This window comes from Zeugodacus cucurbitae, chromosome 6, assembly GCF_028554725.1.
Source record: "Zeugodacus cucurbitae isolate PBARC_wt_2022May chromosome 6, idZeuCucr1.2, whole genome shotgun sequence".
In the NCBI taxonomy this organism is placed as follows: Eukaryota; Metazoa; Arthropoda; class Insecta; order Diptera; family Tephritidae; genus Zeugodacus; species Zeugodacus cucurbitae.
In genome coordinates this window covers 47,607,558-47,631,334 of record NC_071671.1, presented here as the reverse complement: position 1 = coordinate 47,631,334, position 23,777 = coordinate 47,607,558, and the positions used below count along the sequence as shown (strand labels likewise).

General features: G+C 35.6%; 2 protein-coding genes across 2 annotated transcripts; both read right to left on the bottom strand.

Moving 5' to 3' along the window:
• Nucleotides 1-1,436: 1,436 nt before the first annotated feature.
• LOC128922554 (early boundary activity protein 1-like) lies at nucleotides 1,437-2,978 on the bottom strand. Its single transcript, XM_054233484.1, has 2 exons — nucleotides 2,376-2,978; nucleotides 1,437-1,448 (listed from the first exon to the last, which is right to left on the bottom strand). Exons 1-2 carry the CDS (start codon nucleotides 2,976-2,978, stop codon nucleotides 1,437-1,439), a joined length of 615 nt encoding a protein of 204 aa, XP_054089459.1.
• A 19,506-nt stretch (nucleotides 2,979-22,484) lies between these two features.
• Nucleotides 22,485-23,507, bottom strand: LOC114804544 (uncharacterized). Its single transcript, XM_029043340.2, has 2 exons — nucleotides 23,365-23,507; nucleotides 22,485-23,161 (listed from the first exon to the last, which is right to left on the bottom strand). Exons 1-2 carry the CDS (start codon nucleotides 23,466-23,468, stop codon nucleotides 23,056-23,058), a joined length of 210 nt encoding a protein of 69 aa, XP_028899173.2. The 5' UTR covers nucleotides 23,469-23,507; the 3' UTR covers nucleotides 22,485-23,055.
• Nucleotides 23,508-23,777: the final 270 nt, after the last annotated feature.

Genomic DNA, 23,777 nt, shown 5'->3' with positions numbered 1-23,777 from the left:
ATATCAAATTCTCTGAAAGTCAGACCAACACTGCGTCTCTGGTTGTTAAATAAGTATATACACATAATAATTAATATTTACATATACATATACAGTTGAACTTTCATATTTTCAATGTAATTTTTTACTGCACTAAAAGCTCGAATACAAAGAAACCTAATCATAGCTTCTGGGAATATTAGAAATTGAAATCTTCGCAAAGAGTTCACAATACTTCTCAACACAAACAAAAATAATTTCGATTTCCAGATAACAGCATAAATATGTTTGTATATATGTAATCCCAATGACAAATGTTTCGGGGAAATTTGATTTGTCATTGTGCCAAAGAATACCGGTGATTGATTTGAAATTGATTTCCGATTGGAAATATATTGCATTCGGAGGAAAAGACAGATGGTTGCAAATGTAAAATTGGAGCAAACATGTGTCATATTTATAACTATGTAGGATTGTGGATTGTATGGACGTCTATGTGCATTGAATGGCTTGCAATAAAAAAATTGTATTCGAGTCTCTACTTATAAATCGAAAGATATTAAAGCCAGCAAGGCCGACAGCTTGTAAAGTGAGAAAACAATGCCGGATACAGATAATTAAATTATTTGGAAGGCACCGAATGCCTCTGATTTGCTTTTCAAAAAATTTTTGTAATTTGGTATCTACCTCAGATATGTACTTCTGACATCGTATATATCAATCATATTTTAGAAATAATCGCAAACCGAATAGAGGTGCCAACTTTTACTAGATCAAAACCCTCGATAATCCGTTGCACCAATCGCAGTAATCACTTACTACGAAAAAGCTACAACGGTTATCCATTGAAAGTAAGTGTGACAATTCCAAATTAATTAGAATCAAGTAAAAGGCACTTCAATAGGCATACCGAAAGAAAGAACGAATAAAAAAGCAAAACGGAAAACACTTGAATGAAAGCATGAATGAAAAGGCAATTGAGAAACAGGCAATGAGGCAGTAATGTGGCTACGATGGCCGACGGCTGCAATAAAAGTAAGGTCAACGATGTTCGTAGGCTTTTATTCATTCACAGCGCTTGAGCAAATCACGCAAGGGATCGCGGTGAGAAACATTGTGACATTTAAATGTTTTGGTAGCTTGTCTCATTTTTGTTGTCACAAGGTGGAATGTAGCTTGTGGTCGCACAGAGTCTGTTGCGGTTGTAAATGACGACTTCAGAGGTCAAACTGACTTTTATGTGGACTATGACAAACAGCCATTATTTCAAACTTTCCCCTTACCCAGCAAAGGTGACAGACTGCCATCAATTTTTTTTTTTTTCTGTGACGCCTTGTGCTTTAATCTGTCAATATGACAGAATATTATTTAAGAAAATAATTATATTGTATTATCAACTATTATTTCAAAAAACCTCTTTGGATAATAGAAATATAAAGGAGATTGGCTTAAATAAATTAATAGTCACCCTGAAATTATCAAAAAAAATTATTATTTTTTTGTTTAATGTCAAAATCTATATTGTCTCAATAATTACGAAAGTTATGATCAGCGCGGTGAGAGCACGCCCATTGTACTTTTTTTTCATATTTTGCGTTTTTCTTTCAAACCACATTTTTTGAGACGGTGTACACGATAACTCAAAAACTATTCAACCGATTGATTTGAAAATTAAAATACATCTTCCTAAATAGATTTACCACAGAGTGACGTAGGATTTTTTGATTGAATAATTTAAACATTTTTCATTCAACTTTTTATACGTTTTTTTTTAGCCAAAATATAAAGTATTTTTAAGAAAATTATTATTTTACTTGTTTCAGACAAAAATTGAAATGTCAATGATTTGCACCATCAGAGTGGAAAAAGAGCCGCACATGTCGCTTATTGAAGTTTAAGAGGAATGACACAAGGACCCTTGTAGGGGTGTTAACAGGACACTGTCTGATTGGTAGACACGCCAGCAGACTGGGGTTACCTTGGGAAGAGGAAGAAACGATTACACACCATCTATGTGGATGTAAGACTATGTGTAGGAAAAGAATCGCAACTACTGGACGCGGTTTTTTCGTTGATGTGGACGAAGTTGCTCATATCAAATTGTGTGAACTTTTTCACTTTTTTAAGAACAGAGGGTGGTTAGATTGCCTATCAATACAAATACTTTAAATTATTTTTTAATATTTTATTAATTAATACAAAAAACAGTTGTCACACCATAAGTACATAGATATTTAAGGTAATACCTTAAAATATATTCAACCTACAATCATTTTATTTTTGGCTTTGAGTAAATTTTTTCGAAGTTCTTTTGCGGTATCCGCACATTTCATGGTAACGGCATGCCTTATAACTTTCTCGGAACAATTTGTTCGCTGCTGCACAAAATATATTACATCCGCCACTTTCAGTGGATTCAGTTGCGCTTTCAATTGATGTTCAGGAAAAGCGGGCGAGGGTTTGCCACTAAGTGTGTGTGTCGCCAGAGTTTGGTAATCAAATATGATCGCCAAAAGCTTACTTGTGACACTTGATGGTTCCATCCAATTTATGGACTCTAAATTCTTTATGGAAACACATGTGCCATGTGGACCCATTTCTAAATCGGTTGTCCCCATTTCTGGTTTTACATAATCGTCATTGTCATCGCTATTTGAGAGATTGGCAGCTATGTTTTCCTCCTCTGTAGATTCCTCTTTAATTATAACATCCTCATTGTAATGAGGATCATGAGTTATAACATGCGTTGTTTGAGACGAAGAGGAAGGCGTCTCAGGGTGCGATTCCTGTTCGTCCCGTTTTCGTCGTTTCGCTCCACCATTGAAGTAGGTGGCAAATTCTCGTCGGCGTTTTGCTTGTCGACTCTCGTTCTGGGATTGTTGATTCCGGTCCTCAATTTCCCTTAATATAGCCTCATCTGTTTGTAAATCAAGTGCTTCTTCTGTCGATTCAACATTTTCTTGTTTGATATTTATTTTGCTGGACCTAGGTAAATCCATTATTATTAGGCGTTCAAAGCGTGGTTGTTTCAAAGTCAGTTACTGAAATTGTTATGATGCTGAGTGGATTAGTTTGTCATATTTATACCAGTCCAGCGTTAGGTCTAGCTTGGTTGGTGGTGGCCGATGGTTTTCTACACCTCTGAGGGATTAAGTTCCTGAATTCTTAGTAATTGCATAATTCTGGAATAACCTTCGGTGAAAAAAGTTGTATATTTCGTTGATTGCAAATTAACCTTCACCATCATCGCTCTTAAGGTAAAGCTTTTTTTTAGTTTAATAATATCCATTTACTGCACTAAAGGGATTTATATTATTTTGTTAAACCCATTATTAACGATAGTTCTAAATTTTACAAAACGAAGTGATTGACCTCGAATTCAGTTATTATGTGTAAGCTTCTCTACAGCAATATAGATTATTCCTACCTGATACCTAACCCACCGTAATGCATTTTAAGGTAACCACTGCACAAAAATTCAATTCAGCGCTGCTTTCACTTCATTTATGCACTGCAATGTTGGCAATTAAACAATTTAAAAATTTAAAAATTTTAACGAGCCCGAATTTCCTTAAATTCATAAATGATTGAGTGTATATCAGCCACAGCACATTATAACACATTAACTACTTAAGTAGTAATGAATAAAATGAGCGTACAACGAAATCTTACCTGTGACATCCGTTGGCCACTCTCCAACTTCAGACAATCCGCTTCGGCGCTATTATCCTCCGCACCACCACTCAACACACCAGCGTCATTTCTACCACTTCCGCCCCCACCAGCACCCTCACCAGTCGACACGCCGGCGATCTCCGGCTCAGCACTCAAGTTTCTCTCGAGGCAGCATGCCAGCAGTGTCGACATCTAATCACCTCATCCACTGAAAAAAAAGAGAAAGGTGGGATGTTCGGAAAATATATTAGATTTTTTTAATAGTTAACAATTTAGTTTACAATTTTCGAACCAAAATACTCTTAAAGGTATACTGTGAAAACATTTAATAAATTAGACCATGGATGTAAGCTTCAAATTAGTCTTTCATATATGATCCATAAAATGGCAAGTTGATGGATTGACTACCAGCTCAGACTATTGTAGACAAATGGTGTTCGGTGGTAGGTGGATTTTCGGACACATATTCACTCATTTGTTTTGTGGGTCAACAAATAATCAAACTCAGTATAGACAAGCGATTTTTTTTTTTGTCGCGACGGTGCTGAGCTACCGCCACTGCAACGCAACAAGTAGAATGAAAACATTTATAAATTATTTAATCATTGCACATGTGTGAGGTTATAGTTTCACGATCTAGAGTATTAAACATATATTTTAATTTAAAGGTAGGCTTCTTTAACAGTTGGTTGTTGTATTATATTTATTGTGTTGCACTGCACTAAACTATTGTCTATTGTCAAAACTATTAAAAGAATTAAAAAAAAAAAAATCTAAATATTAATTTTAGTTTCCATTGAGATCTGGAAAAGTTGGTACACAGAGAAAATCTTTTATATATCTTCTTGTACAAATATTCATATATACATTATACAAACGTATACAACATATTGTATTACATTATATAATAATTTCCTTGTGTCTTTCTTCCACTCATTATACCCTTTAAGGGGGAGCCTGCTTTAGAGGAATCAAAAAATCAATATTTTCAAGGATTTTTTTGGAAAGGAAAGAAATGTCTGATTGAAATGAAACTTTTAGGATTTATTCTTATATTTTGAAGAGTCTTCTCAATTTTTTTTACTATTATACATTAGATATTCTTCATGTTTGAAGAAATTTACGGAGGCGCCTCGAGTGTGCAATTTCTGTGTGGCGGGCAAGATGCAGGTCGCAATTTTCATCTGAAACAAAAAAACAAAAGAAATTTTTAAATTTCAATAGTGTAATTCCTAGGTGAACCAAGAAAATTCAACAAAAAGTAAAAAATTCACAATTTTTTCGCAGATTAAAAAAATGCATTAAAAAAAATACTTTAAATCGTTAAAAAACCGGATTAATGTTAACATTCTTAAGGTATTTTAGGTTTACCTAGAAGAGAATTCAATTTCAAATACAACGCATTTTGATTCGTTTCGATAGGACGTTTACTTTTTTTCCTATCTTGCCTGCCAATTTGAAAAAATCATAAAAATGGAAATCCGCGAAATCGCGTGGCAAAGTTTTCCGTTCACAAAATATCGTGAATATTAATATGTTAATCAGCGATTCCTGCTCCATATAACTGTCCTTCGGACTCTTCAAAAAATTGGTTTTCGGCCAATTGCTCTATTCGTCGGGCTGTTCTGGCCTCTTTGGTCACCAATGAGTGGCGCCTGTTTTGACGCGTGCTCGTCTGCTTTATCGCAGAAATGTTTGCACTGGAGCCCAATTTTTAAGTCTAATAAATGCATAATCTTTAATACTAGATTGTAGCCTCCATTAAACATCCCTCCAGCGATGAAAGCAGCAATCTCAACTATTTTAACCCCTGAATGAAGGTGTTTGGGAGTCAGGCGCCATAAGGTTGAATTAAATGACTCGTTTGCATTCTGCGTGTGTGCGCCCAAGCACCTTGTTAATAAATCGTCCCTTGATAATTCCTCATATATAGGACGAATATTTTTTTCATTATTGTCGTCAATTAGGAGCGGTGGATGTTTAAAATCAGCCAAAGTATTTTCTGCTACCGCTTTGCGCAATTCACACTAGCTTTCAGTGCCTTCGGGGCAGTTGTCGTGGCGAAGCAATTTATCTGTAGAACAATAATGATCAAGTGTCGCCATATATAATATACATAATAGATCAAGGGGTGGAGGAAGCGGGCTCCAGGCGGTCCGGCCGCTCGTATACCTGCTCGGCGCTTGCTCACTATTTCGTGTATGACTCCGCAAATAATCCGAATTTTGTTCTGAAATTTTGGAGACATGTTCTTGGATAGTTTAGGAAGTGATTTACGCAAAAAAAAATCGATTTTTTGAAGCCTCTAAATCAGGCTCCCCCCTTAATAAATTGTGCCCATAAATGTTAATTACTTACGGCCTCTTGAGCATCCATTTCATAGTCAAAGCAAAATGAATTAACTTTATTTAGCTAGAAATTACCTACTTAATGATATCCTACTTGTGGTTATGTACAGATTTACAGTTTTAAGTTTGGTGTATTACATGTAAGTTTAGGCAATTATCTCCGCAATTTTGTAACTTTAATAGAATCCTGATAGTAAATAATTACGCTAACAACCACACAAAGCAATTATCCGGCTTATTACCTTGAAGTCACATAACCGCATTAAACCACACACAAAAGCTGACAAATTACTATGGAATTATTAAGCCGATAAAGACACCTAATTATATGCAAAGGCTCACTGGCATACACTTGAAGAAATGTTTCTTGCAAATGTATATATACATATGTAGTTATCGGTGTGTATATATATATATGTATGTTTCAAGTATTCCTTTTCTGGTGCGGTATTGTGGTGATTTGACCCATCGACAACCAGCCTATTGAATTGCAAAAACAACAGTAAAAACCATGGAAAGTAACACAATAATTGTAAACAACAAGCAACCAGAAGTCGACGATCGGTAGTCAACAGCCAACAGGCAGCCGGCAAGTAGCAGCTGTCAAGTATGACAGTCGACTCACACATTTACATAAATACACACTCAAACACAGCACTGATTCAGTCCACAATTACGTTGGTCGTTGGCTTGTGGTTTTGACACAAATGTCTCCAATAGTCAATGCTTGTGTGGATGTGTGTGTCTATAAGCTTGTATTTATTTGTCTGTATATCATTTGATTATAGAGCATAACATTGTAATAGAAAATCTTGTTATAATTATCTTGGTCGCCACTTTAACTGACTGTTATTGAGATTTTCTTTTGGTGAATCTTTAACAGGTTTTGAATGTGCGTTTGCTTGACACTCGCACTGTATAAAGCGAGATAAAAATGCATACGTACATACATATGTTTGACATGGTGAGCGAATTTCACTCATTTTCACCACCAACATACATTATATCTAAGATTATATGCTCATTTAATTTGGCTAAGATATTTCACATATTAACCAATTTATAAGCTTTAAGCCCATCGTATTTTTAAAAATCCTATAATTAGGTATATGAGAGCTATGGGAAGTTATGACCCGATTTTAACCATTTTTGGTACAGAGACACACTATTAGAAGAAAAATATTTCCTCTGAGTTAAATTAAGATACCTGAGAGATTTGCCGAAATTTTCGGTGAAAAATTATCATGGGACACTGAGTTCTTCACATTCGATATCCGGGGCATTGAAAAGCTATAATCCGATTTCGACATTTTTTTCACAAGTGATGCCACTATGATCTATTTGTGTAAAGTTTTATTCAGCTATCTTCATTGGTTCCTTATGTATATATTATTAAGTGAAGGAATAAGATGGAGTTCAAAATTGAGTTACATGGGAAGTTGTCCTGGTTGTGAACCGATTTTATCCATTTTCCACACGTGTCATCAGGGTGTCAAGAAAATATTATATACCGAATTTCATTGAAATCTGTCTAGTAGTTCCTGAGATATGGTTTTTGACCCATAAGTGGGCGATGCCACGCGCATTTTCAATTTTGTAAAAAAAATCTGAGTGCAGCTTCTTTCTGCTATTTATTTTGTAAATTTAGCGTTTCTGCCGTTTTTCATTAGTGAGTAACTTTTAGTAATTCTCAACATAACCTTTGTATGGGAGGTGGGCGTGGTTATTATCCGATTTCTTTTAAATTTGGACTGTATTAAGAAGTGGCTAAAACAAACGACTGCAGAAAGTTTGGTCTATATAGCTTTATTGGTTTGCGAGATATATACAAAAAACCTATTTGAGGGCCACGCCCACTTTCCCAAAAAAAAAAAAATTAATCCAAATTTGCCCTTTTGTAACTTTATTTATGGCTTAGTTATGACACTTTATGTGTTTTCGGTTTTCGCCATTTTGTGGGCGTGGCAGTGGTCCAATGTTGCCCATTTTCGAAAGCAAGCAACTCAAGTTATCCGTTGCACCGGTGCACGGACGGACGGTATCGCCACCCTGATCATTTTGATATATATAACCCTATATCTAACTCGTTTAGTTTTATGACTTACTAACAACCGTTATATGAACAAAACTGTAATACTCTCTTAGCAACTTTTGTTGCGAGAGTATAAAAATATCTGTATTTCTACATAAATAATTGTTTCGAACACATTGGTGAGTTAATATGTAAAGCTTTTTCTGTTCTTCGCAAATTTCTTAGAATAATTTAAAAATAATTGTCATTTTCACATCGCTGCTGAGGAGTTTTTTTCGTTCCGCAGAATATTACTGTCATGGTTCAAACACTTCAATCCAAATGGACCTGCATGATCAAAACAATAATCTTCTAAATTACATAACTGCGGTCGCTAATTTCCATTTAAAACAGCCAAGAAACCATTTACAAAGCAAGTTAAAGCAGAAAAAAGCTAAAATAATTTTTTTCTTCAAAAGCTACGATATTATAAATTTTATATACCCAATGATGCAAATGAAATATTCGACACTTATTGAAATAAAGTGTAAAATCGTTGCCAATCACCAAGTCACTCTTGTGTATTTTCAATCATCGCCACTCACTGCAAAACTCTTATCGACCAAAGTATAGTTATAGACAAATGTTATTGTTGTGGATCCAGCACAAGTAGTATTTTATGGTGCGGAATGAAGTTACAAGGTTTTCAATATTTTATGTCGCACACAAGCTTTTATTTAGGCTTACATATATGTATATATGCATGCTTTTGCGATTTCTATGAAATATGTTTTAATTTTGCTCGTTACTCATACGCCACATCGGGAGCTGCTCGTGAAGAATTGCACTAGTTTGATTTGTTATATTAGCTAAACCGGATTATGCATATGTAAAGGTGTTGAGAACAACAATGAATTACTAAGAGAGAACACATTGGTCCTATGATGCTTTGTGCTGCATGAGAAGATTTTTTTTTTTTTTTTTCAATATTTCTTTATTTATTAAGCCTAACAACAAGTTATAAAATCTTAAATCTATTTAAAACTAGACAAGCTCAACCAAGTGATTGAGCTGTATTGGTGAAACGTTGCTCTTTAGTACGCAGGCATATCCCTTCTTTTTAGGCGTGATTGATTACAGGATTGTATTAAAGCATTAGCCAATGGGTTTGGGTGATCACGGAGTTTAGATAAATATTTCAATCTGCTGTCCTCTACTTCTTTCTTTACCATAGGGATACCAAGATCTTTATGGATATTTTCATTGCGCATGTACCATGGTGAGCACGTGATTGATCTAAGCATTTTCGATTGGAACCTTTGTATTATATCGATATTAGTTGCACAGGTCGTACCACACAGTTGAATGCCGTACATCCAAATCGGCTTTATGACCACATTGTATGAAAGCACTTTGTTGTCTAGGCTAAGTTTAGAGTTTTTATTTAAAAGCCAATTTAAATTTGCAGCTATATATTGTTCATTTTGCACTATAATATTGTTCATTTTTACTGACTGGCACATTTTTGGTCTTAGGGAAAATGTAACATGCTTGCACTTTTGTTCATTTACATTTATACGCCAGTTTGCTAGCCATTCTACGATAGAACTTAAGTGCTTCGCTAATATTCTTGATGCTATAATGGAGCATTTGTTACGACTCACTAAAGCTGTGTCATTCGCAAAAGTTGATGTTAAAACATTATTAGCAGTTGGAAGATCAGCTGTATATATGATGTAAAGAGTTGGGCCTAAAACACTGCCCTGTGGTACTCCAGCCCTTATTGAACGTTCATCAGATATAAAATCACCTACTTTTACAGCAAATTTTCTATTTTTTAAATAGGACTCCAGGGTTTTATGCAATTGGAAAGGTAAACTTTTTTTAATCTTATACAAAAGTCCTTCATGCCACACTTTATCAAACGCCTGAGCCACATCTAGAAATATAGCAGTACAGTACTCTCTATGCTCGAATGCCTTCCTAATTTCGTTAGTTATTCTATTTACTTGCTATTGCTATTTACTGAAAGTGTTCGATGCAGTACCCGCCGGAGGAAGCCGAGGAAGGGGAAGGCCTCCACTCCGTTGGAGGGACCAGGTGGAGAGCGAACTGGTTAAACTTGGGATCTCCAACTGGCGCCGAACTGCGAAGGAGAGAGAGAGGTGGCGCACTATCGTCGATTCGGCTATAACCGGCTAAACGGTTGCAACGCCAATCACACACACACAGTGCCATGTTTTGCACGAAAACCGAATTGGTGCGTTGGTATTACATTATTTTCATGAAGGAAAGGAGACATCTTTGATAGTAACACTTTTTCAAATATTTTAGAAAGACAGGGTAGAAGACTGATTGGTCTGTATGAAGACGGCTGTGTCAGGTCTTTCCCCGGTTTATCTATCATGATTATCTGCGACTTTTTCCATGAAATAGGATAGTATCCGAAACTAAAAATTGCATTAAAGAGCAAGGAGAGCACTGTTAAAGCAATATTTGGTAACTCAATTAGCATTTTTGGAGTAATATTATCGTGGCCTAACGATTTTTTTGGATTAAGCTCAACAACAACAATTTCAGTAGTTGAAGTCTTAATAGACCCAAGCGACTCGTTTGTGGTATTGTGCATGATTGGCAACTTAAAATTGTTCTTTGGGCAATTTGATTGAAATACCTTTTCTAGGTGATTTGCAAAACAATTTGCCTTATCTTCGTTAAGTTAACTTAATAACCATATTTATTTAGCGCTCAACGTGTTAGCAACACATCTATTGTTGCTTGGCATGGATCTTGTACAGTGAGAACAGGTATGGTGAGTAAAATCGAGACAGAGTTCCTTAAAATTTATTGTCAAGACAGACCAGCACACATGCCAAAGGAACTCCCACTCAAACGTGAAAAAGGTAGGCATAATGGCGACGACAAACAGGCGACATAATCCATCGCAACTGCAAAACTGGGTATTCGTATTTCCTCTTGTGTACATAATAAACAATTTCTTTGTGGGAATGGACGTTTGCAGGTGGCATATTAATTTAATATGTAATCATCTTAATGATGCATGCAACACCTCTGTTATGCTCTGCAGACATTTAAATCACCTTTGATGGCGTTCGGAGTTGATTTTCTGGTTCAAATGTTTCGACACCTAAAAGTGTGCTTACAAATAAATTATGTTTTCTTTGCACTTTGGGTGACTTTTGTGCCCTGACGCTTGAATATAGACATTTCATGTTATGTATATGGGCGAAGTATGTTTGTGGTGGTAATATTTGGCTTTTATATTGTTTGCTTTGTATGTTGTTCGTTTGTTGTTGGTTGTTGGCTATTGATAGTGTTGACATTTGAAATTTTACAACGTATGTGTGTAAGTGTATGCAAATACATTATATTCATGTAAATTGTATGTATATATGTTTGAACCAATTTGAATTAGTTTCATTCGCATTCCTGTCATCTCCATGATTTTGGATAATGAAACCCTGTGAAAATATTGATATCAGCCAAACACATACACTCAGCAGCATTCCAGACATATTTTTGCTTAGAAATGACGATACTTCAGTAAATATAAATAGGCAATTGAACTTTCCCCTTGGAATTCTACGCAGGTGTCTAAATACTTCAAAGCCGGTATGCCAGGGCACTTAAAGGCATGTGTCGAAAAGGAATGTAGATATACATATATATACATATATTTTAATACACATATTCAGCTTGGCAAACGCTTTACCAAATGAACTTGCCTGGTTTTCGACTCTTTGTCTAGCTTGTCAATTTGGACACACCTTTATCGCCTTTATATTTTTCTTTGTATTTCAATTAGGTTATGCATATCATCTCTTATAAAAATGCAAATATAAATACGTCGTTTTAAAGATTTCGGAATTATTTTTGTTTGCATGCTAAATTTTATTGTCTGACTGAGGATCAAATTATTTCTAGAATGTTCAAATACAGAGGTAGTCAAAATTATTTACACATCGGACGTTTTTTTGCAAGATTCACACAAAAAGCTTTCGCTTGTTGTTGTTGTCGCAGGGTAACAAAATGCTATGTTGTTGTAAACCTTGTTCTATTCCTGAGCGAATGCTTTAGAATAGGAATTTACACTGAACATTAAAATTTTAAAGTTATCATTAAATAAGAACAGGATAATAGAGTTTATGTTGTGTGTAAATACTTTTGACTACTGCGAGTTTTCAGTTCATTTGCTTATATCTCCGCCATATTTCTAGCTATTCTAGCCAAACTGACTTCATTCGCTCGGGAATAGATCAAGGTTTACAACAACACAGCATTTTGTTACCCTGCGACAACAACAACAACAAGCGAAAGCTTTTTCTGGGAAACATGTAAAAAAACGTCCGATGTGTAAATAATTTTGACTACCTCTGTATATTTGTCGCTGTCAAGAGGCCAGTGATATAAAAATGCAAATAAAGTGTGAATAACAGAGTGAAGAATGTGTATTAGTTCAAAGGGGCCAATGCTTCGAATATATCATCTAAGACAATATACATACATAACAAAACTAACTTATTTTAACATTCAAAATTTTAAGAATTCTTCAGCAACGTACTCATATGAAATGCAGACTTAAAATGCTTCACCGCAAAAGGCATTGTCAATTTCTAACTTCATTCAAACTTTTATGAAATTTCTCTCATTTACTGTCAAAACTCATTTACTCATTCACATTATTTTCCACAATTTCTTGCATTTTGTTCCACTTTGCTTTTGTGATATTTTTCGGTCATTTTCGATATGCCTTTGCAGTGTATGAAACCTTAACCGAATTTTTCCTCGACGTTTTCACACACTTACCTAAATGTAACATGCTTGCACTTCTGTTCGTTTACATTTATACGCCAGTTTGCTAGCCATTCTTCGACAAAAATCAAATGCGCTCCTAATACTTTTGATGTTATAATTGGGCATTTGTTTCGGCTCACTAAAGCTGTGTCATCCGCAAAAGTTGATGTCAAAACATTATTAGCAGTTGGAAGATCAGCTGTATATATGATGTATAGAGTTGGGCCTAAAACACTGCCCTGTGGTACTCCAGCCCTTATTGAACGTTCATTAGATATAAAATCACCTACTTTTACAGCAAATTTTCTATTTTTTAAATAGGACTCCAAGGTTTTATGCAAATGGAAAGGTAAAATTTTTTTAATCTTATACAAAAGTCCTTCATGCCACACTTTATCAAACGCCTGAGCCACATCTAGAAATATAGCAGAACAGTACTCTCTATGTTCGAATGCCTTCCTAATTTCGTTAGTTATTATATTTACTTGCTCTACAGTGCCATGTTGTGCACGAAAACCGAATTGGTGCGTTGGTATTACCCTATTTTCATGAAGGAAAGGAGACATCTTTGATAGTAACACTTTTTCAAATATTTTAGAAAGACAGGGTAGAAGACTGATTGGTCTGTATGAAGACGGCTGTGTCAGGTCTTTCCCCGGTTTATCTATCATGATTATCTGCGACTTTTTCCATGAAATAGGATAGTATCCGAAACTAAAAATTGCATTAAAGAGCAAGGAGAGCACTGTTAAAGCAATATTTGGTAACTCAATTAGCATTTTTTAGTAATATTATCGTGGCCTGACGATTTTTTTGGATTAATCTCTTTTATGATACTAACAATTTCAGTAGTTGAAGTCTTAATAGACCCAAGCGACTCGTTTGTGGTATTGTGGATGATTGGCAACTTAAAATTGTTCTTTGGGCAATTTGATTGAACAATTTGCCTTATCTTCGTCACTTCGTGCCCAATTACCATTTGACTGTCTTATAGGCATGTTGGAATCTACCGGTGGCTTAAAAGACTTTTGGGCTTTCCAAAGAGAGTTTTGCTTGGTTGAATTTGGACACAGTTTCTTTATATAATCTTCAGTGCTGTATTCTTCCTCGCGTTTAAGCGCTCTTTTTAATTTACGTACAGCAGATTTTAGTTGAAACTGAGTAGAAGGAGAGCGATGTATCTGCCATTCGCGTCTAGCTCGCCTTTTTTCGTTCACAAGCCGTCCTTTCGGATTAATCTTCACCTGCTAGAAATCTTGGACCTAGCGTTCCAAAAAAGTCTTTAAATTCGCAATCTGTAATTTTAAAGCGAGGTGGACAATATATAGCAGTTAGATTGAGGTCAGAACCCCGATTTTTCAAAGATATTGTTGTAGCTTGTAACTGGGCTGTAGCATGCGGTTCTAAAGCGTGGTGGCTTAACCGATTTCTAACCAATACTGATGTTCCACCGTGCGTCTTTCCATCTGGATGATTTGTAGCATGAAGTCTATATCCCGGTATAAAGAAATTGTTCTTATTTGTTAAATGAGTTTCTGATAGCAGCATAACATCTATGCTTTTTTCAGTCAGAAATCGTATTACCTCCAGTTTGTGTTGGTTTATACCATTGGCATTCCATATACAAATATTTAGTATACTCATTTTTTAGATAATAAGGTCTGTAGCATTTGGTTTTGTGATTTGTGTCATACATTGAGTAAGGTTTAGGATCATATTTTCAATACCTCCACTTGGTGGATTTTGCGGTTGTTGCATTTGCACAGCGTTGCCTTTTACCACATTTGCATAGCTTCCCTGGACAAGGATATCCTTAGAATTACCAGGTTTCGAGCTCTGGTCTGTAATTTCTATATTTTCGTTACGAGGGATATTCATCATTTGGTTACGACGAGCTTGAATTCCCAGCGATAATTTTGATTTCAAGTCTTTATATACAGGACAGCCTCTGTGCATGAGAAGATAACTGTAAAAGTTTGCCACTTTCTTGTTGGAATATGTGGCAATTAAATTAGAATGCAAACATATTTATTAGTATAAACTACCAATTTTCATGAGTTACAGGACAACTAGCAAGTAGTGCCATATAATCAAAAAGTATAACAGTATGCAAAAATGTTGGCTTGTGCAGCTAAAATTATTTCATATCCGGTATTTAAAGTATTCAGGTAAAGTAAGTAGGTGTGTGTACAACTGACCACATTTGTCATTTATTTTGACTTTGATTAAGTTTCACTGCAGCCAACACAGGCTTACCCAGTGCATAGAAAGTTCTGCAGCACTAGAACTAATACTCTGGCGGGAACTTACTGACTTTCTTATACTCGAACGTTGCCTTAAATCTGAGCACACTTCTTGTGATACTTGCATTTGTCAGTGTCCAAAAATCTGTGCTGACAACACATGTACTCAATTATTTCACAAACTCGGTGTTCGTATGTGATGTAGGTCGGTATGTAAGCGCATATGAATATGTTCTGCATTCATATCTCTTGGCAAAAGTTCCAATTCTTGTTGAATTTGAAAAGTTTTTGATTTGTCGCAGACACAGGTGATAAGGAAGTTAGTGATTTTTAGCGTTAACAGTCACTACTTTCTACTCACTTTGGTGAATAATAATAATATGACTATATTATTATACATATATGTAACTATATACCATTTACTGCAGTACTTGAATAGTAGTTATGAATACATACCAAGTTTTGCTTAGGCTCTATACTATTATTCTTGCTTGAGAAGGTCAGGTGCGTGAATAATTAAACAACACAATTACTTTTGTCCATTAATAAAAGAAACAACTTATTTATTAAGTGGATTTTCCATATTCTCAGCGAATTTCGAGGGTCCTTTGTCATGAATTGTAATTAAAAGAAAAGGTAAAGCAGGCTGAGTAAAAGGACAAACTAAATAAAATGAAATGCCAAACCACTTAATTTCATTCAAAACTTAATACATACTAACCGAAAGAGCGAAAACGCTAAAAAACCCGCAAATATGTGTAACAAAATGTACTCGGTACGTACCCAAGCTGAGCTTAATAGCAAACGGACAAACAATGCAAATACAAACTGTAGAGACACAAAAAACAACAGTGTGATGGTGTTTATGTGAGGACTATAAATCTTGTACTTGAAACAAAATTCTGACAGTATTCCTCACTTTACAATGAAGTGTTGAAAAGCATTGAAAAGGGTTTTTTGTATAAAAAGGACGCTAAAAGGGTATCAGAATGACTAATCTTGAATTGAGTAAGAGTCAGACTGTATTGTTTTAAAATCGTGAAGAAAAATATTGCAAGTGCTTGAATGTATGTGTGTATTCTCTTCTCTTCATGCATATTTATTTTAAATATCAAAATAAAACACCCATCTAAAATGTATAGACCTCAGCATAAGCGCTTGGTTAGTTTGGTTGACAGCAAAAAAAGTGGAAGACGAATCTAGCTTTCTTTGGGTTTATCCCTCTCTTTTTTCAAATTTAATATATATCCACAGTCCTTATGTGGCCCCTAACAAATTCAAGTGAAAGTTAAAAAGGGTAAAAACTGTTTGCCGTGGCGTATGAGTGACAGTTTGAGGACACAGCAAACAGCAAGAATTTGGTTTTTTGTACTGTAACAAAATAGGTCATACGCTTTGGTGAATGCGCGTTGTTTAAGTTTATTGGCCATTTCCGCCGACAATGACGTATACATAAATATACTTATTCATACTCTCAACCTCGGATTATTTGTAAAATAACATATTTAATTTGATTTATTGCATTTATTTTCGGCCCAAAACATTTTTTGACGGTGAATAAATATATTGATCTATGTGATATAGGAAAATTAATAACATTTATTATCACAGTTATAAACATTGTTTAGTATGCTTTTACTTCACCAAACAGTTTTTGAAGAACATACATACATACTTTCTCGTATATACAACAAATATGTATTTTTATGTTCTGTTAAATATGAAATGATAAAATATGGCAGCCTGTATATAAAACTTGAAATGAACATGTTGCATTGTTTCTTAAATTTTGCTCTTCTGCTAAAATATTATAAAAAGTTTTAACAAACATTTTGGAAGGATAGAATGCATGCTTGCTTATACCGTTTTGCTTTGATATGTATTTTCTACTAATTTTTGTTTAATTCCATTTTAATATTGACTTTTGTTAACCTCGATTTTAATGTGATCGTTGACTGCATCGACCAACAGAGTGGGACCGAAAAGCCATGCTGTAATTCACTTCGTTGTGATAAGACTGTGGTGAGCAGTATCAGAAATTGCAGAAGCATTAGTATCATAGAATCCATGGTTAACGAACAAGGACCGCGAGTTGCTTCAGTGATTCCAATTAAAACTTAAGCCCTCTCTTTGTGATTGTGATGAATTAGTTAATTTTGTTGTTGTTGTATGCATGGTCATCCACCATGATAAAAGTTCTATATTTTATCAACCGGAGATAAGTTTCACAAATTATCTATACTACTATTATAAAGAGGAAGGATTTGTATGTATGTAATGAATAAACTCAAAAACTACAGTGCTGATTTCAAAACTCCTTTTACCATTCGAAAGATACATTCACTTCAAGTAACATAGGCTATATTTATTGCTAGAATCTCAACTTTCTGTAAATAGTTCCCAGTTGAGTGTATCAAAAAGATTCCGTGATGGAGAATCTTAATCTGAAACTGAAAATCGTCTTGCAAATCATTCTCTTCGCATCGCAATTGCGTGGCAGAGAGTCGAGCAGTGAGCGCTACGCTACGAGTACGGAGCTTATGCAGCGGCTTGAAGAAAAAAGAATATTAGAAATATACAAGCTCGAACTAGGCCGCCGAACTATAAGAGTCCAACGCCTTCGTAATCAGAGAGAGAGACATCGGACACCAAAGAGGTCGTAATCAAGTTTTAGCTCATTGCAAATAAAATATAATTTCATGTTCGAATTTTCCTCATATTACTTTTTTAAATGTACCCACTCAAGAAACGGGAAAGTACATACATATGTATACAAGTACTGTGAAACTTCTCTAATTCGAATAACCATAATTCACAAAAAAATTTCGAGTTAGAGAGACTTCGAGTTATAGAATTTTCATTAAAACATATAAATTTTCAAAAAGCTGTAAAATATAGATTTAAACACTGTTTTATTTATTGACTTCGCATAAAGTTTTATGTAAATGCGTTAAAATATATTTTTTGTAATTTTGTTTGTTGCATTTTGCTATTGTTTGGCTCTTGACGTCTATATCTTATGCTTTTGTCAGATTATTTATGCAATCTATAACTGCAATATTATATTTTTTGTTCGCCTCCGTAGGATATAGAGGAACTCTTTTAAAATTCTGCCTCGATAGTAAAATTTTAAATTTTGTATTATGCCCTGACCAAAAAGTTCGATTTATGGAAGGAAATTTGTATGAAAGTTGCCTTCTATTGCCAATTCAAGTGTTCGAGTTATGAAAGTTCCACTGTATGTAAAAAATTAGAACTTTTGAAATGTTTGTTTAAACCTTTGCGAAACCGGAGCGTTCTGATCGTGTAAAAAACTCTCTAATATAAATTAATATACCTCAGTTTTATATCTGTACATCTATAGTTTTTCTTAAAAATTTGTATGCATTTATTTATATGTAAATCATATTCAATCAAATATTTGTTAAACGTGAGTATTTAATAAAAGTCACTCATACGCACCGGCGAACAGACGTACACAATGTAGCTAGAATCACATGTAAATGCCTATAATACTTGTATTTATTTGTATGTGTAACTCATCTTGTTGGCTGCTAAGTCTAATCTGATTTGTTACATTCATCGCTTGCGGATAAGGGAACATAAAATGATCAGATGTTGAAAAGGTTCCACTTATGTTTAAATATTCTCAGATATAAGCAATATAAGGAATGACTTGCGTGTGCCATGGCTCTGTGTTTGCATTGTGCATTTCAATTTTGACAAATTCTCTGTGATACACAACATCGAGGTGACACATACAAGTATAATTGAAAAGGTTCGTATGTGAAATGTTGTCCATACTGAAACAGAATTTCAAATAGCCAACGCTTTGGACTACATTGCGTAATCACTTATTCATAACGCATGAAAGTTTCATGTTACAGTCCCAATTAAATTGCTTTCAACTCTCGCGGTGGCACCTCAAAGCAAATTAAGTATTTGTGAACTCAAGTTTTAGCCATATTCGTACCTTTACAAAAGCAAATGTGCGCGAATTCAAACAGCTGTTGTCTAACTAACGATAGAAATGTACTATATGGGTGCGCTGTATGAGACTCAGGAAGAACTTGTTAGACCTGCTTAATTAGTTGCTTTAGTGTTGACATTCAATTACTGCTGAATTAGCAATCAAACCCATAGCGGAGTCAAAAGCGACTAAAACATGCGAAACAATGCGTTAGAATGTCGCTATATATTGTATGTACATATGTGTGTGAGTTGCATGTTTAAATGAAATTTCTAAGCACAAACATTTTTTGTTCTCTTACGTATAACACAGCTCTTTATGTATATATGTATGTACATTGTCCGCTAAAATTTAGTTTGGTCATGTCAACTTGAACATTCGAAGTAGGCAATTTACTACTTTTACTAATTTTTCATGAAAAGATATGTTGAAAAACGGAGCAGTATTGTTTAAATAATAGATATTAGACTATTGGAAAAAAAACAACATTAAAAAATATCCTCACAAAATAATAGAGAATTGCTCAAAATAAAGTGCGCGGTATATCGTACACAGTGAGGAAACTAAAATAATAAATAATTAATTAAATGATATTGTTCTGCAAATTAATTGAGCTCACGCTCTCTCAGCATTAGCGTATTGCTAATAGTAACTAAGTTTTTCAACTTCGACAAAGAAGGGTATTAAGGAGACATTCAAAGTATTCTAATTAGCTTCAGTTCATTTATTCATTACTAGTTAATAGTAGTAGTTTGGAGGATGGGATCATGTGTAGAAGTTCACGCAAGTGAGGAAAGTTTTTGATTGTCATTCACTTGGGAGTGGCCAGAAACGATTCTTCTCCACATGGTTCAAGCAGCTCACGACTTCCGGTTTTAGACCAAGTATCCTCTGGGTAGCCAACAGACATCCATTTGAAGGCGAGCTAAAGTGAGAAGGCGAAGCCCGCTTAAGCGGTTGTGCGTAGGGCTTGGGACCCACCACATAAAAACGAAGTACCAATGAAAAGTCTACGAAAGCCTCGGATGAGACACCCCCCTTTTGATGACGACCCCTGCAAACGTTTTAAGGATAATGATATAAGGGCATGCACCTGGAATGTCCGGACCCTTAATTGGGAAGGTGCCTCTGCCCAGCTGGTTGGTTCTTGCCACAATCCGCATCAAAGCGAGGTTCTTCAACATATCGCTGATTTGCGCCCACGCCCCAACGGAAGAGAAGGACGATGTGACCAAGAATGCTTTCTATGAGCGCCTAGACCGCACCTATGAGCGCTGCCCCCGCCACGATGTAAAAGTCGTGCTTGGCGATTTTAACGCCAGGGTGGGTAAAAAAGGTGTCTTTGGCACAACAGTCGGAAAATTCAGCCTCCATGACGAAACATCGCCAAGAGGCTGATCGACTTCGCTGGGGCCCGAAATCTGGTCGTCTGTAGTACCAGATTTCAGCATAAGAAAATACATCAAGCTATTTGGCTGTCTCCTGATCGAAACACGCGGAACCAAATCGATCAAGTTGTGATAGACGGAAGACATGTCTCCTGTGTTTTAGACGTGCGTACGCTCCGAGGACCAAATATAGACTCAGACGATTATCTGGTCGCAGCGAAGATACGCACTCGCCTCTGTGCAGCAAAGAACGCCCGTCAACAAACACAAGGAAGCTTCGATGTCGAAAAGCTGCAATCGCAACAGACAGCCACGAAATACTCTACACGACTTTAGCATCTTGGTATAAGGGAACTGTGGAACGGCATCTCAAACTCACTGCGTACCGCTGCAGCCGCTTTTAAAACCATAAGAACTGCTGCAGAGGCGTACATAAGCGATTACAGTATAGAGTTTGAACCTATTTGCTCCCAAGGACGTCTTGAAACAACGTTGAATAGCGCAAAACCAGAAGCTGACAAAATGTTCTCATGAGTTAGTACCGGTAGTTGAAAGCATGTAGTTGGCGTTGTTGGCTTTTCGAATTGTCGTTTGATGCTGGCTCTCGCAGCATGGTTAGTACTGACCTCAAATTGCACTTTGCTTTCCGTCCTTTTTACTATTTGTTCATCAGTTATACATAGCTTTTGCACTGCTGTATGTGTGTATATATTTAGATGTATGTATGTTTGTCGTTAGAAAATAATTTAGTGGTTAGTACTGTCGGGAATGCTGCAAATTTTGCAAATTCTTCGAATACTTAACATAAGTGGTTGCCTTTGTAATTCCATGGATTCCTCATAGTGCAGAATATTTCAAAGACAACTCTTTGGTTTCTATCTTCATCATTGTTGTTCAACATTAAAATCTCTACTCAAGTCTATATGTTTCCATCTATACGAATATATTTATATGCTTGATGAGATATTACAATTTTTGATATAACATATGAGAACCTGAAACTCAATTTACGGAACCTTAATGTGTTAGTTTTGAGAACAAAAGATTTTAGATGTGTTATGAGGACTATAGCAAATAAGCAAATTATTGTTAGTTAAATGCGGAACTAAAGAAACTCATCGCTAAGTCTCCTATCCGACATTCTAAATAAGTTGAAATAATTTTAAACAAAGTTTACTCAAAAGAACAATAAACTTTAACCGAATTTGAAGCTCACAGTGCAAATTATATTTAACTAACGGCAAATACAATAAAAATGAAATAAAATTCTCTTTGATTGCAGTACGATGAGAAAAGTGACATTAAATTGCCTCATCAGTGGTTGCATGGAGATGCGATTGGATACCAGCAGATTTAGCAGCGAAATGCATTTGAATATTTTTTAATGCAAATGCACTTTGTGTCTTCTTATTGCGGACACATATTTTTAGGCATTGAAGCCTTAAACGTCCTTTCGATAGATATTAAAGCGTTTATTACAACATGTCGTATGAGTAAAAGTAAAATTTATCATTGAAATTGGTGCGTTCAGTTTTTTGTACTTAAATTACTTAATACCATCACTATTTTTTCCCTCCACCTGTGATTCATTAAGAACAAACTATCTTATAATAAACAGCCGAAAATACGTTTCATCGCTTCTCAACATATGGGCCTTCATATAATAATGTTAAATACTTGATTTCTTCCTGGGTGATATAAATAGAAATAATAACAAGTAAGGAAAGGGTAAGTTTGGGTGCAACCGAGCATTATGTACTCTCGCAATTTATTGATGTAATTGTATTAAGATAACACACAATTTAACCCATATACTCGGCATAAAGTCTAACTTGCCTCTGGCGTTATTTCTCAATACTTGTAAGTATACTTGTTGTATACTTGTAAATATTGTTACAGCTGGGCGATGTGTTGCATAATTAACATTAATAAATATATTCAATAGAAATTTCCTCAGTTACGTTCAGTGTTTTTGGCGAGATAACTATATTATATGGAATTCTCTTACAAATGAAATGTTTCCTTAAAGGCATTTTAATTATTAAATTCCAGCATTCCAGATTTCTTCGCTCAGATGAATTTAAAATTTAAAACATTAATATTGTTTGTTTATAGAATACACAAAGACAGATATTTGTGACAGAGAAAAGAAATCTTACCTGTGACATTCGCTTGCCACTCTCCAACTCCAGATAATCCTCTTCGGCGCTGTCATCCTCTGCGCCACTACTCAACGCCCCTGCGTCACCGCGACCACTTCCTCCACACCTGTCAGCACCCCTACCTGTCGACACACCGGCGATCTCCGGCTCAGTACAGGTCTCTCGTGACAGCTCGAAAGCAACGTCGACGTCGCTCCACCTCATCCACTAAACCAATGGCATCCTCCTCATCGCTTACATCCATTGAAATGCGGCGCGGCACCTCCGCCATCAGCTCACCAACATGATTGGCGATTAAACGCTTGCGAAACGTGGCGAAAAGAGACTTGTACCATCTTCATCAATTGTCGCCGTGGCATGGGCGATGTGATGTTGGCTGCTGTTGTGTGGCTGCATTCTATGCAATGCCGGTGCGGTGGCATGAGTATGAAATGGCGGCGCGCTGGCGGTGGAAGCTTCGCTTGTTAAATTTGCCTCAGCGCCATGGCTGCTGCTGAGATTATGTGATTCATAGTTAATGTTAATGTGGAGCTCGCAGATGAGTGTAGGGGCAGCACATTGTGGCCGGTGCTGTTTTGTAGAATGAATGAAATGGGAGAAAGAGAGCAAAAGTATGGGAAGTAATTAGAAAATTTTGTTATTGATTCTAATCATAGTTGGACTTTTTAGATGTTTCAAATCAAATGCCTAAATGTAGACAACAATTGTTATTTATAAAATATAAATAAAGCATATTTAAAGGCGTATTTGCTATGGCCTCAACATTTACTTACTTGTAACCATATTTTGGTGATTCACTCTCATTGCGACATCTCGAGGCAGACATAATCATATTCGCCCGTACTCCACGGCTTGCGGCCATCATGTACGTCCACATGATGATGAATCATGACATTCGGAAACGCGCAAATGGACCTGACCAAATTTTGTTTTTGCTTCCTTGTGTGTTTGCTTGAAGGTACTCATATTTTATTTATTTTTGTTTTTCGTTATCTATTTATAGGCGCCGGCACTTTAATGGCTCATTAAACCATGTCAATTACCGCAATTAGCGCTGAAAATAAATGGAAAGGAAAAACGGTTAATTCACACACATGGTTTTTAAAAATGTTAATATATCTATGTATTTATGTATGTATAGTGTATATATGTAAGACTACCAGCAGGGCATTGTATTATTTCGCAA